Source organism: Cupressus sempervirens, chromosome 3 (genome assembly GCF_028749045.1).
Source record: "Cupressus sempervirens isolate cs-2001-9-10 chromosome 3, ASM2874904v1, whole genome shotgun sequence".
Classification (NCBI taxonomy): Eukaryota; Viridiplantae; Streptophyta; class Pinopsida; order Cupressales; family Cupressaceae; genus Cupressus; species Cupressus sempervirens.
In genome coordinates, this window is record NC_143120.1 from 882,946,662 (window position 1) to 882,962,201 (window position 15,540).

Sequence of the window (15,540 nt, forward strand, 5' to 3'; positions counted from 1 at the left end):
TTCTAGGTAAGTCAGTGTTGGTCAATGTTGAGTCAAATAAGTTGACCATGGGCTTGGGATACCATATCTGGTTAAGTTTCATCTAAGAACAAGGTTTGAAGTTATTTGATGTGGTTTGGGTAAACAAGGTAAAAGCTGCTCAAAATGCACACAAAATTACAAAGTTGCAAGTTAGCAATTTTGATAGCTTTTTGTACAAATTGTCAAATCACATAAGAATGGAATGAAACTAGTTGGAAGGGGTCTAGGTGAGGCAAAGCTATGGCAGGGGCCACCAATGGAGCCGCTGGCGGACCGCCAGCGGTAACTGCTAGTGGTGGCTGCTAGCGGTTCCGTCGCGGTTTGCTAACTTTCGTAACTAAAAAATGTACAAAAATTTTAATTATTTTTTAAATTTTCTACCTTGGAGTGTGTGCCAAGGGTCATACGAGCCTGCTCGCAAAAATTTTTTTGCTTCCCAGATCAACGTTGTCCAAATCAGACAAATTTTATATCAAAACGAGGGTTTTGACGCCTTCTGAATCCATCTGTGAGGTTTGTTTGGCCTCAAACTGCTCTGAAAATTAGTGACCCCGTATTTTCTCAGAAAAACTCAAAAAAACACCAGATCTGATTTGCCAAACTCTTGTTCTCCCTTTTTCTTGAAACATCGAACAAGCTACAGTAGATCTAGCTCTAATACCATGTAGGATTTGAGCAAATACACCAATCAAATACATGAAGCCCAAGAAAACCTACATGCAGAAAACCTATCACGAAGAAGAAAAAGACAAGAAGAGGCAAGGGTTTGATCTGAAAACAGAAAAATTGTTTTCAGACGAAGAAAAATATTATTCAACGAATTTAATAAATTACAAACAAATCCATCCTTATAAAGGAGATTAAAACCTGAAAAGGGTAACCTAAAGCCTAAAAAAGCTATGGTTGCACATTATAATTAATAAAATATTAATTATATACACCTACAAGATAGCTTAAGCAAACTAGAGTAATACGCAACTTATTTAATTAAATCAAAGTAATATAATTAATAAGTGAAAACAACTAATTACACTAACAAAAGTAGGGCTAAGTGTTATTTGCAATTAATATAAGTAGTTAGGGGCTGTGTAAATATGGCCAAAGGGAATTTTTTCTGTAGCAGTCACACAATGGCTGCAGAAGCCATTTTTCAATGACCAGACAATTGCTACATAAGTTATTTCATAGCAGTTGCACAATTGTTGCATAAGTGTTTTGTAGTAGTTATGGTAGTTGTTGAAGATGTTGTATTTTAGTAGTTTTGTACAAGTTACAATATAGCTTGAGAAAAACAACATTCTTGGTATGAGTGGTACTAGATAAGTGAGGGTCTGTAGGACACATACATTCTATTTTGTATTAACTTCTCATGGATATGCAGTTCAATGTTGTAGCAACTCTAAAGCCATTTGGTATATTAATGAATACAATAAGCCTATAGAGAAGGTGGGAAACTTGAATGTTGGTATGGGTATTTTGAGGGAATATGTTTGATAGGTACCTCTAAACGTCATAGAGAAGGGGTCTTGCAGGAGCACCTACGATAGGATCAACATTTGGCACAAATTGTATACTTTTCATATATGGTGGTTACTTCCATTGGTTTTAAACCTACTTGGGTGTCATCATTAGGTTGAGTGACTTGATAGTATAACATTTACATCTTTGTCGTGGGACTTGGAAGTGAATACAACAATTTTATCTTTGTTGTTGTACTTGAAGCTTCACAACTGTTGTGTTCAATTGATAAAAACATGTGAGTTATTGTGTTATTGTGCTAAAGTTTCTTGTTCACTTTTTGCGTGTATTTGAGAAATTGAGAAATACTGCTACTAGAAAGAAAAATAAATCATGACTAGGTTTAAACCATTTGTCTTGGATAGGCCATAAATCTTTTAGAACCATAACTAGATTAGACTGTCTAAGAAAACAAATCTTGACATTACATTGATCTAGACCTTTTAAGAATCCTATAAAGACACAGTGAACTAAAGTAGTAGCAATATAAATCTTGAAGAAGGCTTTTGAGATGAAATATACAAAAAGACATTTTATAAGTACTTAAGAAGATGAAATATTGTCTTTTCCTTGCTTATATTTTTCTAGTATATTGTGCTTTTCTTGATTTTTTTCTATGTTTTTGTAAGGTTCCTAGATTTACAAGGACATGTTTGCGATGAACAAGATAATCACAGTGAGGATGTTTTGTGAAATCAAGGTTGTGTAAAATTGTGAGTATATAATCAAAGAGATAGGGAAAAATGAAAAAGGAGTAGGGCATTTGTACAATTAGGTGTAAGGAAATAAATATTTTCAATTTTCAATTTAAAAAAAAAAAAATTGGCACATGTTCTTGTGCAACATTTGTTAACTGCAAATGACAAAGCATTGTACAACATCATTTAAGTTGTTCAAGATCAAAGGAAGAGTTTTGTCAAGAAAAATTCCAAATAGTCCAAAATTTCTTAAAGCCTTTGGAACAAAAATATTTCGTACATATCATACAATCATAATATTGACTATGAATATCATGTGGAGATTACAATGACCAATAATGAGGTCATGTCTCAAGTAGGACATGACTTCAGATTTGGTAAGACACTTCTCCAATAATTTCAATTTTGTTTTAATCCATATTCCAAAATAAAAGTACCTCATGCAAGGCTAGAATGTTTTGGGTTTACAAATAATTACTAGTTATTTGGCAAGGTTTGTTTAGATTTTGAATTCAAGAGGGAAATTAATTTAGTCTGGTCAAATAGCTAATGATCTTAGCCTATAAGATTAGATGAAAATGTTTCAACATTGTTATGAAGTTTTTGGTATTTCGGCTTTGTATTATTTCATGCTCGCATCTCCACGAGAATAGTTTAAATGGTTTGAGATGAAGCAATGAGTGGTTTCCACCAAGGGTAAATATAGTTTTCACATTTATTCTTGGTTGTTGCAGCAACCACCTTGACTGCATTCCTTTTTCCACAACTGTCATTCTGGGGTGGATATTGAAAAATTGTACATTGTAAGCTTTGATCATAACCTTATATTTTATTGCATGAATATTTAACAATAGTAAATTAAAATTATTATAATTTAGAGATATTAGATATTTGAGTGAGTTTGTCATTCCATCCATTTTTTATCTATAAGTCATTTTCTATGTGTAACTATTGTACCACTATTGTATTCTCTTTCTTTTCAATAATGTTTGAGGATTAGAGTTTGTTAATAAACACAAGAGTAATAGAGCAGGTGTGTTTTGTAGCATGTTTCATTGACAATCCACGAAATTTCTATTTCTATCTCGTTTGTTATTTTCCAATGTAAAACTATTAAGTTAATAATTAATTTAATAATTCAATATCTAAAAATACTTGTTAAATTAAGTTTGCTTGAACTGAATTCATTGTTTATCAATTGAATTTTTTTATTGTTTTGCAAATCAAAGTTACTATCAACATGTTTAACCTTTCGTATTTAATTTTTTTTAATCACAAATTATTATGTTGAGTAATATTATACTTTTGAGGCAAGAGTCTACAACACAATGGTAAATTGTGAGCCTCTTAAATGAGAATATTATAGACTAAGAAAAAATTAAAAAATTATATTTCTACTTTATTTAGAAAGACTATATATGAAGCTCTTGTTCTTTTAGCTATTTGCAAGGCATAGATCTATCTTTCATTTTTCACAAAAGAGACTCAAACTTTAGAACTACTACTTTAAATTGTAATCGTATGAGAATGTTGAATGCTGAAAAAAACTTATTATGTCAAAGAATTTAATCCCACATGCGAATATGACGACAAAGAATATTTAAGAGCCAAGATCAAAGGAAAGACAAACATCCTAATCGCTCAATTGAGATCCGGTTCCCACCATTTGAGATGTGAAACTGGCAGATGGAAGGTCCCTAAGAAAGAGTGAGAGGATAGCATACGAAGACATTCACAGCGTCCACAAAGAAACATTAAAAGTGAACAATATAAAAGACTTTTTCGAAGGACCAAGACTCCTCAAGGGGGTCATTTTACTTATGCAGATTCACAACAAAAAAGACACGCTGGAGAAATCACATCAGACTGACTAGGAGTTTTATGTGGGTCTCTAGAGTTATGGCCTCATGAACGTCATTAAAAATCTTCCATTCATTCATTACAGGCCAGCAACTCAAAGCTCTGCCTCTATTTAACTCTTTAAATTAAGACAAGCCAGCAACTCAAGGCTCTGGCGGATGTTTTTCTCTGTGCACACGGGAAGCCGTTACACTGCACATTTCCAGTGGCTGATGTTCCAATACTGCAATGGCGTTCTCTTTTAATTTGTGGGATCCCACACTCACAAAATTTGCTGGAAAGTTAATATCACTTTCGGTGGCTGATCACAATCTCTCCCAATTCCTGGGCGCAACCAGTCATAAGGAAGTGCTGCGCCAGGACATGAGCTCTTACGCTCGCTCATTCCTTCTTTTCACAAGCAGATACATCGATTACTCCACATGTGTCCTGCCGGGAAGCCCATATCCCCAATTGGGAATTATACCGAGTTCTATCGCCTGTAACAACGGAGGGATTTGGTATTCACCAAACTGGATCACCTCATTAAAAATTGAAACGTTGGAGGCAACGGCGGAGATCGCGGCGTGAGAAATCAACGGGGTCTGAGAGCGCTGGTGCAGCAACCACGTTGCTGGAAATGTCTGAGAATGAGTTATGATGCCAGAGCAGAAGGGGAAATATATAGGGTTGTATCGGTGGCCATGGAGAGGAAGAAATTCTCTGCATTGGTAATTGCAGGCCTGAAATTGATGGAAATGTGGATGGATTTAGCGGCTGCTGGTTGTGCGCTTTTAGCGAATTGTTGGAACATGGTTTGCCCTAAATCGCAAGTCATGGAAAATGAATCTGCCCTCGTCAACAGCAACCCTGGTCCGGCAAATGACAAAGATCGATCGGATGAAAGTATAAGAAAGCAAGAGATTCTCCATCAAAGTCATTTTGAGGATCTTGTAGATTGCAATGTCGGCAAATTTGGGTTTCGGAGAAGATGTGTGTCTTCGAAAAGAGGACCCTCTGCGTTTAGGGGAAAAGAAAGGGTTTTAAGGGCGGCTATTAGCAAGCCTATGTCTTCCCTCGAAAGCTGTCTCTATAGTTATGAAATTGACAGTAGTAGTTGCATCTCGTGCGGAGGGCAAAGGCAAAAGCCTCTTCTTGTTAATGATGGGAGTAAAATCATGGGAGCGGAGATTTCTCCTCTGCTGCTTTCATTTCCTGTTACAAATTGTCTACTGCCTTCTCACAATGACATAAACAGTGATGGGCATGGGTCTGTACCCGTAACTGAACTTCCTTCGCCAATAGAATGCAGCCAAAGTTCAAGGAATGCAGGTATGATTAATTGTAATTCCTCTTTTAGCTTCAGAATTGTTTCCTTTATTAAGGTTGTTTTATTTACAATATTTATATTTCACAGATGCATGTGTAGGCTATCGTTTGGTTTGTTTTGGAGTTGGCATTGGCATAATGTCCACAATCATGTCAAGCAAGAGTGAAATGGAGATGCTTACATGTTTGATAAAACAAAAAGAAGAAAGGGTTGAGGAACTGGAGGGAGAACTAGAAATGCAAGCTTCATGCACCGTGAAAGACGTATCTGATGAAGCTCTTAATGGTTTAGAAACTTGGCAACAGACTGTTGCTTGTCTTGATGCATTGTCTACTGAGGCGTGTGTGATTGAGAAAACTCCAGGTAAAACCCCCGACAAAAAAATGGAGAACGTGACCAGTGTTGAAGCAGAGCTTGAAGCCGAGTTGGAGAAACTTGGATTCAACTTGCATTCTCTTAGCCACCAGAGAAGATTTCTTAGAATCAATGAGGTTAGCTTTTAGAAACTCAACTGCTCTCTTTTTTTCTGTTTCGGATAGATATTAAAGCCATGCTGCCCATGTTGAATTTGTGCACACAGCACAACTTCTCTGTTTGAATTGTTTTGATAGGAGTCACTTTGATTCTGGTCATCTTATCTCTGGAGCAGAATGCTTTCGTTTACTTGGCACTTGGATGTGTATAAGTTTTTAAAAGTTATCACCAGAGTAATGGCTTGACATGCATTGCCAAAGTATAAGACTCACAACATGCTAATGTTTCGAATTGATGACAAGCAAAATGAAATGATACTTTCAGTCACAATATACCTATATAGCTAGAGCCTAGAGGATACGTTCAGCATAACTAGATAGACGATAAATTAGAAGATGCCTTGTACCCTTTTACATACATTGACTCAAGTGCTGATTGGTTATGCTTGTTATCTAAACATATCTATAAAGCAGTTTCAGTTTTTTCAGTATCATGTTTACGATCTTCCAATGGTGTTTTATGATCACGCAGCATAACCCTGAGAATTTCAATCGTGTGGCAGATTGACTCAGATTGCAGTGCTGATGTTGTCAGTGGACAACTGAGAGAGGATGGGTTTACGTGTAATGCAGAATCAGAGGAAGATAATAATTCTTCAAGAGATGAAGAATTTAATACAGAAAACTTCTGTGTTTCACCAAGGGATTTGGAAAGACGGTTGCACGAGGTTATAATATCAAGGCTTCAAGATCGCATTGCAGAGCTTGAAACTCAACTTGAGGGGAGTCAAACTAAATTGCATGCGATCAAATCAGCTCTGAAGCAATCAAATGAGTCGAATCAAACATCTTAATCATTAAATGCAGGTATTTATAAGCCTATTAGGTTTTGCTTGGAACTTTTTTCTTTATGAATTTTAGGACTCTCACCCACTGATCATGCCTCTGTTACTTACATTGAAATGGATTTTGCTGGCATTCCTATTATTGATGTCGAATTTGATAAATGTATGTCAGATTTGCGTATAGATTTTGGACTGGATTCAGAGGAAGTAGGATCTGTCTCCTCTTTTTTGGAACACCCTGATGATTTGAGGTACACATTGACCTTTTCATTTCAGCATTGTGTAGAATAGAAAATTCGTTGTAATTTGTTAGTAGTAATTTTTGTTTTATCTCGCCTTTCAGATTTTAAGATTTTCAATTGGCCACTAAAATGAAAGTCAATGTTAACATTCATTATTACCAATGTTTTCATTTTAAATTTAGACAGTAAATGATTAACAGAAAATCAAAGTTGTGGAAATACAATTCAAACTGTCACCACTGAACCTTGATAGTCATCTCTCCAAAGGTATTGGAGTTTCACAAAAGGGACATGAACATTCATGGTAAGAAAACAAAAATGTTTATATGTTTTTTTTATGCAATTCCTTTCATTTCTATGATAATGTTTGTTTTGATTATGATAATAAATTTAGTTGTCTCTAATTCTCTCTTTGTTTTGCAAAACTATTTCAGCTGCTGTAAAGGTCAAGAATGCTGCAAACACCAGCACAAACAAGAACACTTCTGATCCCAAAAGCGAAAGTTGCCCTTATTCAAAGTGATATGTTCGTTCCTAAATGCTAGTTGGGTTCCGTTACAAAATTTGCATTGCATTGAGTGTATGTGAAAAGTAACTAGTATGTGAACAGTAACTAAACGAAACTCAAAATTTCAGGTGGTAGTATTAGGGTTGTCGCTGATGAGGAGAATGTACCAACACTATGAGGGAGTACAAAATGTCCAAAAAAATCTCAATGGGGAGACCAGTGAGTGGAAAGTCTCCTATCTATGCTAATTGTACATCAAGTAAGGGGTGGGAATTCCATTTCTGCAAGGCTACATTGCTCAAATATCATGGCGTCCTGTTGTTTGTATCAACATCAATACTGAAAGAAAAAAATTCCTTATTTGGTTTTTTTTTTTTTTTGTTGCAGTTATTTGATCTTTCGGAAAGCCATACATATTTTTTTTGGCTGTCATAAAAGAGTTTACTCTGTATCATCTGCAGATGCTGATTATGGAATGCCTCATCTCATTTCATAAAATATTTTCTTAATCTTTGCACTGGTCTTGAGCAGGAGCTTTTCTCGCTTTCATTTGGCTTTAGCTTCTATTTTTTTCATTTTTCAAGGAAAAGAACTAATACTTGTTTCCTTTTGTATGGTGTTGAAGTGATTTTCTCATTTCAGTTAGTAAGAATGTTGAGAAAGAACTTCTATGAAACTTACAAGTATTAGTATATATATTACATTGTTAATAAATTTATTATATTGATTAGGCTAGACAGTTACAAAGAAGTCTGTGCATACTTAAATTGTTTAACTGATTTCTATCAGGTGCACAAACATTATAAATACCTATCAACTTTAAGGCTGCAAGTAATGAAGAAATCTTTGTGTATATAAATTGATTATAACTCTTCTTTTGTTTACATCTCCATAAAGAAATTGGAGTTTAGCAACAACTATTAAATTTTTAGTGGATGAATCAAAAGAAATAAAAGGATATTTGGCTATGGAGATTGTGGTTGACACATTATATAAATATCATGGTTTTAATTTTAATACTTGGAAAATGAAAATTTAAATGCAATCGATGAATAAAAATTAATGGGCAATAGGCACTAGAAAAGAATGTCCATCTATGATTCTCACTTGCACCACATAGACTTGCACAAAAACTCAAGTGAATTTTGGGAGGAATTGAATAAGTTATTTGGAACAAAAGCGCCTAATGCACAAATTTCTTTAACTACTTCGACTATATAGATTTCCAATGGAAGATAAAATTACAATGACAAATGACATAAGTAATTTGAGGTATATTATTGTTGCTTTTACACTTGGCCAAACTACTTCTCATAAGTTAGAAGATACATTTCAACACTTTTAGCAAAAGAAACAAGATATCAAATACAAATGATTCATAAGGTGTTTCTCAAGTTAAAAAAAACTTATGTGCTCAAACACATAACAAAATATCAAACATGAGAAAAGAGGAAATCATGTGTTATAACTATTAGAAAAAATGGTCACATATTTTGGTCTTGCAAAATCCATGCTAGAGATGTTCTTAATGGAAACATGAAAGATGAAGGTAATATTACTTGTGTTGAAAATGAGGACTTGTCAAATGATGAAGCCATTAGCTATGATTTTTTAAGTGACCTCGGAGAAGTATTATAAACCTTCATTCAATTGGAGGTTGGAGGCACAATACGATGGAGGATTTAATCATCTCAACTTAGCTTCTCACTCTGAGGTGATATTTTGTTTGAGAAGCATTTTAGGTCTTCTGGTTTTTTGTTTATTCCTTCCAATGCTGACATTCTTTAAGGTACATGTATTGTGAAGTTTGATTTGTGGAGGCAAGTAAGGGGTTTTGTGTAGAGTTCAATATGGTGAGGTTGTGATTTGGGAGTTATGGAGGGAGAACTTGGGATTCTTAGATAGGGGCTACACCTTTACAAGGGTTATGAGATAACTTGATGAAACTTTGCTTGATTTAGGACTTGTTTTTCAAGTGAAGATTTTTACAAAATGTGTATACATCTTGTATTCAACAAATTTTAAAATGTAGATCTTAAAGGAGGTTTCTCAATAGATAATACAATTGCAAGAACAATGTAATAAAGGGGTGATTGTTAGTATATTTAGTGCATTGTTATCAAATTTATTACATTGATTAGGTTAGATGGTTACAAAGTGGTTTGTGCACAGTTAAATTGTTTAACTGATTTCTGTTAGAATCTGATAAGATTAATAACCCAGAAAACTAGTGCAAAGAATAAATATCTAAACTATGAATACAAATGATACAAAATCAAAATAGCATCATAGAGTTAGTCTCCAAGAGAGTAATACAAATGCTGGAAGCAAAATAGCATTAAGAGGATGCAAAAACAAGAGATGCAAATACAAGCCAGGTAGTATGCTTATATAGGCTAGGAAGAGGGAGGAGGTGGCAACACCAACCAATGAGGAGCAACCATCTATCGGACTAAAGATAGCAAAGTATCTTCCCAAGATAGCTAATGGATGCTCACATGTAGGAAGGTGACATCTCACAACCATTCACCTAATAAGGCATGCTTTATTAACCTAAGTGAGATTATTAAAAGTGTAGGAAAAACTTAGCAAAATAGGAAAAATAAAAAACTACACTAACACCCCCCCATAAGCGAAGCTTAGGTGGATGTAGAAATGGGTCCCGGAAAGTCAAGCCTGATGAGGTACCCATGTACATAAAATTCTCCCAAAAGAGAGAGAAAAGAGACTCCCCAAAGAAAATTAGAACTCCAAGTGAGAGGAAGCGGCCCCCCCAAAAGATGAAGCATCCCATACCCCCAGCAAAGCTTGCAAATTTTGTCCAGGAGATCCACTTACATCGAACAATTTTTCTTTCCTTAGAAAAAAGGACAAGATCCCAAGTGTGGTTCCTCATCAAGAAACTATACTCTTCCTGCATAGTTGTAGCCCACTCAGAAATACCAGAAGCCTCATGAAAGGACTGTGGATTTGAGACAGTAGCAATGAAGATATGTAGAGCATCCTGAAATTGTGAACGAGTCTGCTTGGTGTCTGATGGATCCCCAACCCAATCACCTGCAAATTGCAAGGTCTGTCTAGCCCAAAGTGGATCAGAAGATGGAGAATCTAGAGGAGAATCATCAACCTGTAAATGATGACTAGGAGAGGAAGGAGGTGAGTCCTCTGAATCACTCTCTACATCAGAAGTGGAGGTAGAAAACTGCTCAAGTGAATTTGACCCATTAGAAGATCTATCATGTATTCCAAGTGACTCCAATGTCAAAGTAGAAGGCAACCCTATGACCATGCTCTGCTAGTTAAGCTAATGCAAGTAGTGGAAGTTAGGATGGCCAAACCGCTCATGCCATAATCTGCTCACATCATTAGAGTGAGTGAGTGAAACAGTCAAAAGAGGATCAGGAACAAAGTGAGAAAACATATAGAGTCGTGACTGATGATCTGCTCTCCCAATTACAACTATAGAATCATTATGCAACTCACGTATCTCCACTGAATCAAGAGTGAACTCAACCTGCTTGCCTAAACCTGTGTGAGTGATTTGGTGTACCGATAGAAGATTAGTTGACAATGAGGGTACACAAGGAACATCATGGAATGTGCCATCCCCCACATCAATAGACCCTCTCCCACACATCTCAACAAGAGTGTTATCACCCATCAAAATATAAGACATAGTACATGGCTCCAAGGATGCAAGTTCTTCCTTAGATGAAGCCATGTGGTGTGAAGCACCCGAATCAAGAACCCAAGTGGATGGTGAGGAAGGAACTGCAAAAAGGGCCTTGCCCTTTCCTTTCCCCTTGCTGTTTTCTTTTTTCTTGTTAGACCCTTCATTAGAACTTTGTTTGATAGACTCAGGAACACTGATATTATTCTTCTCAAGAATGTAGGTCAAGTGATCAAGTTGTTTCTGCAAACATTTATGTTCATCATGACCAGGTCTTTCACAATAGGCACATTTGACCTTTTCTTTCTTAGGCTTATCGCCCTTGGAAGATGGTGTATCAATAGTTGCTTTTGAAGAAATCGATATCTGATCCTTCTTCTCCTCGCTATTCTTTTGTTTCTTATCCTTACTATTGTTGTTACTACTTTTTCCTTGTTGTTCTTTTGTGCCTTGGTTGGCAGCCAAGGCATGTGACTTAGAGGACGTAAGAGTGCCCATCTGGATTAGCTTGTCCTATTCTCGAGTGAGATTGACAGCAAAATCATCTAAAGATGGCATGGTGAATTGAGTACCAAGTGCACCCTTAGTAGCATAGAAGGTAGAGACAAACACAAAATATTATGAACTTAGCTTAGAGAGAATACTAAGAATCAGTTGTTCATCTTTCTTTTCAATTCCACATTGTTTTAACTGCAGCCTTAGTGATTTCAATTTGGTGAAGAAATCTTGGATTGTGTTGAAATTGCCTGGACTCAAACTAATTAATTCATTTTCCAACATATGACCCCTCATTGAATCTTGTGTGCCAAATAGTGTTTCTAGCTTTGTCCATACTTCATTTGGTGTATCCAAAGACTCAATGTGAAATAGCAAGTCAGGAGAAATAGACAAACACAATGTTCCATACGCCTCATCACATTTGTTAAACCACTTAGGCTTGTCTTCATCTTTAGCAGGTTCAGTTTCAAGTCCCATAGTTATCCTATTTAATCCAGCTTTCCTTAAGTGAATTGTCATGCGTGATTTTCACTCAAAGTAATTGTATGGAGTTAGGATGGGCATATTTGTTTGATCCATGATGACGAAATGCTAAAAAAAAGAGAACCCAACCACGATAATGCCCCCCCCCCTTTTTACTCAATCAAAGAACCCCCCCAAAAGAAATATGATTTGGCACTTTATTTTAGTGCGTTTACAACTACCACTAGAAAGAAATACTTAGTGGTCTTGATTTCAATGCATTACAAAGCCTCATGAAGAGCATATGCTAAAAGTGAAACTTGGGCACAATAATCAAGAAAACAAATAGCACCACTACGATCTACTCAAAAAATCATGCACTTTCAAAAAAAGAATCGCCTCGATACGAGGTCGTATGAGAAAGTTATGATCCTCCGAAGTTTCCAAAACGAGAACTGTGCACAGTCACGGCTGAGAATCTTCAATTTCTGAAGAATTCATGCATGAAAATCAAAAAACAACTCCACTAGTGGATAGAGCACAAAAAAATAGCCAAGTTCATAATAAGAATCATCAAAATCGGAGTCTGTATGAGCAATAACGAGACATTTAAAAATTGCATTCAAATCTGTGATTGCCAATGGAGAGGGGTATGGTTGTAGCCTTTCATGCTCGATTCTTCAAAATATACAACTTGCATGCAAAATCTAAAAGATACCTAGATGGTTTTTCGGGGCTGCGAACAAAACTCAAAAAGCATTTTCCTTGCTGATGTATAGAAGATGTTGTTGTAGTGTAAATCAGACGCCTTTAACAGTAAAAAATTGCTCCAAAAATCAAGAAACGACCCCAGCAACCAAAATATGACATGCAAATGCTGGATCAAATTCCTAAGTCCATTAATGGCATGCTGGAACCTGCAATACTGATTAAAAACTCCAAATATGCAAGTTGGTTGTCAGATTTGAGATTGAAACCCCAGAGAAAAATTATTTTTGTCAAAATTTTTCTGATTCTCAAGATCATCCAAAGATGCAAGAGAAGAGCATACTTCATTTTTCAAAAACTACAATAAAATTTATTAGCCCCCCCCCCTCTCAAAAAAAAAACTAAAATCTACTCTTGCGCATAGAAAAGCTCTGATACCATGTTAGAATCTGATAAGATTAATAACCCAGAAAACTAGTGCAAAGAATAAATATCTAAACTATGAATGCAAATGATACAAAATCAAAATAGCATCATAGAGTTAGTCTCCAAGAGAGTAATGCAAATGCTAGAAGCAAAATAGCATTAAGAGGATGCAAAAACAAGAGATGCAAATACAAGCCAGGTAGCATGCTTATATAGGCTAGGAAGAGGGAGGAGGTGGCAACACCAACCAATGAGGAGCAACCATCTATCAGACTAAAGATAGCAAAGTATCTTCCCAAGATAGCTAATGGATGCTCACATGTAGGAAGGTGACACCTCACAACCATTCACCTAATAAGACATGCTTTATTAACCTAAGTGAGATTATTAAAAGTGTAGGAAAAACCTAGCAAAATAGGAAAAATAAAAAATTACACTAACAATTTCTATCAGGTGCACAAACATTATAAATACCTATGAAATGTAATATACAATACACTGAAATAAAAGAACGTCTGATTTATTTTGATAACAAGTATAACTAGGTTTAGTACTGACATTTATCTTTTTAAACTTAGAAAATCAAAGGAGACCATCGCTACACATTCTTGGGCTCATAGAAGAACATGAGAATCATCAAATTCATTCCCATTGCATTGGATAAAGATAATATAGGATGTTTTTGGCCTATCTTTTAAATAAATAGTGCATATTAACTAAGAATCCTGCAAAAATACTAAGAAGTTGTAGTTAGCTTTTATAGTTGAAAAGACAAGTTTTTAAAGGGCATATTCAATATAACTCTATATTAACTTACCTCTGCTCAAGAGACTATTGAATAGGCTAACTGATCTAAAATATATATTCTTGAATGTAGATCTTGATATGAATGATGATAGTGTTCACTAGAATTGCTTCACATAATGTATCGGTGCAACATTGGTCCAAGGTCTAAGCCAATTGTCAAGAATCTCTTCTACAAGTCATGAGTAAAAATTCACGTGAAATGACTAGTTCTCATCCTCAATCCTCATAGAGCTTGACATGAATGATGATAGTGTGCATTAGAATAGCTTCACATATTGTATTGGTGCAACATTGGTCCAAGGCCTAGGCCAACTGTCAAGAATCTCTTCTACAAGTCATGAGTAAACCTTTAAGTCAAATGACTGATTCTCATCCTCAATCCCTCTTCAAAGATTGATTTGGTAAAGCCATCTTCTTTCCATGTTATTGTGTCATCACAACATGATGCAAGAGTATCGTTGATTATCCATTTCCTATTCATTTGGACAATTTCATATTGTTTTAGCTTATGATTGGTCTAGTTGGCTGATTTTTTATGTGATCCTTATGGCATGGTCAAGGTGTTGTACACATATTATTTCTAGGTTTGTATGTTGATTTGATGTTTCTAGATAAAGTTATCTCTAAATTGGTCTAATCCTTTGTGGCTTTCTTATTCTAATGATTAGGTTGGTGTAATGTAGCTTGCAACGACACATGATTCATGATATATGATGTGCATTGACACATTGTTCTACATTGATACATGTTTCATCGACCCTCTTGTATGTTTGCACGACTTGATGTATTCATTTGGGGGTGTTCTTATTATTTGGTTTGTGACCTATGTATTTGTAATATGTTTTCTTTGTCTTCGAAATTAATTATCAAATCAGCCTACTTGTGGCTAGTGATCTTGTGTATAAGTAAGGTAGTTGTTCTAGATAAAGTACTATTAGGTAAATAGGAAGTATAACATTAAGCGCAGTAAAAGTGATAAATTACCTAAAGGTAGTCTAGAAGCAATTAGAAGGTTAGGTTTATTGAAGGTGTCATAATTGAGGCATGTATACTGAAAATGGTGATGTAATAACTACATTTACAAGCCAACTTGATTATAATCGAGTGATTAATCCATTTTGTGTTCATTATTTCTAAGTTTGTTTGTGCATTTATGTTGTTTCTTATCTTTATTGCAAGTTTAGACATCTCCCTTCGAGATTCTTTGATCTTGGCTATATCAAGTGGTATCAAAGCAGGTTGTGGTTGTTTATACATCATAACAAATCAGCACTTGGGATCTCATGTCTTGAATTGCATGTCTAGTTGTTGTGAAGTGATAGAAGTTGACACTATGATCTGCATCAACCAAAGGCCAATGCAAGGTAGCAAGGAATTGATTGGAATATTGGAAGATTGAGATCATACTTTTGAACTTGGTACTGGGGTTACAGATATCTACAATTGTGGAGGTTGCACAAGAAGGATTGGTTGGTTAGGAAGTTGATAAGTTTTT

The 15,540-nt window shown here is 35.4% G+C and overlaps 1 protein-coding gene across 4 annotated transcripts; it reads left to right on the forward strand.

Annotated features, from left to right (window-relative positions):
- The first annotated feature begins 4,726 nt into the window (after nt 1-4,726).
- LOC149569617 (uncharacterized) lies at nt 4,727-7,834 on the forward strand. Of its 4 annotated transcripts, XM_089822324.1 has the most exons (7): nt 4,727-5,408; nt 5,494-5,897; nt 6,443-6,486; nt 6,562-6,746; nt 6,897-6,975; nt 7,167-7,270; nt 7,401-7,834. In XM_089822324.1, the coding sequence occupies exons 1-4, from the start codon at nt 4,727-4,729 to the stop codon at nt 6,731-6,733; spliced, it is 1,302 nt and encodes a 433-aa protein (XP_089678450.1). In that variant the 3' UTR covers nt 6,734-6,746; nt 6,897-6,975; nt 7,167-7,270; nt 7,401-7,834. The 4 variants fall into 4 exon arrangements, with proteins under 4 accessions (XP_089678450.1, XP_089678448.1, XP_089678447.1 ...); XM_089822322.1 differs by having other exon boundaries at nt 6,443-6,746; nt 7,149-7,270; XM_089822321.1 differs by having other exon boundaries at nt 6,443-6,746.
- The last annotated feature ends 7,706 nt before the right edge of the window (nt 7,835-15,540 follow it).

Bases quoted from the DNA above. Each gene is read 5' to 3' on its own strand.
- LOC149569617 (XM_089822322.1), top strand. From the start codon at position 4,727: ATGAGTTATGATGCCAGAGCAGAAGGGGAAATATATAGGGTTGTATCG. The intron at 5,409-5,493 runs GTATGATTAATT...TATATTTCACAG, and splicing joins CCAAAGTTCAAGGAATGCAG to ATGCATGTGTAGGCTATCGT. The intron at 5,898-6,442 runs GTTAGCTTTTAG...ATCGTGTGGCAG, and splicing joins GATTTCTTAGAATCAATGAG to ATTGACTCAGATTGCAGTGC.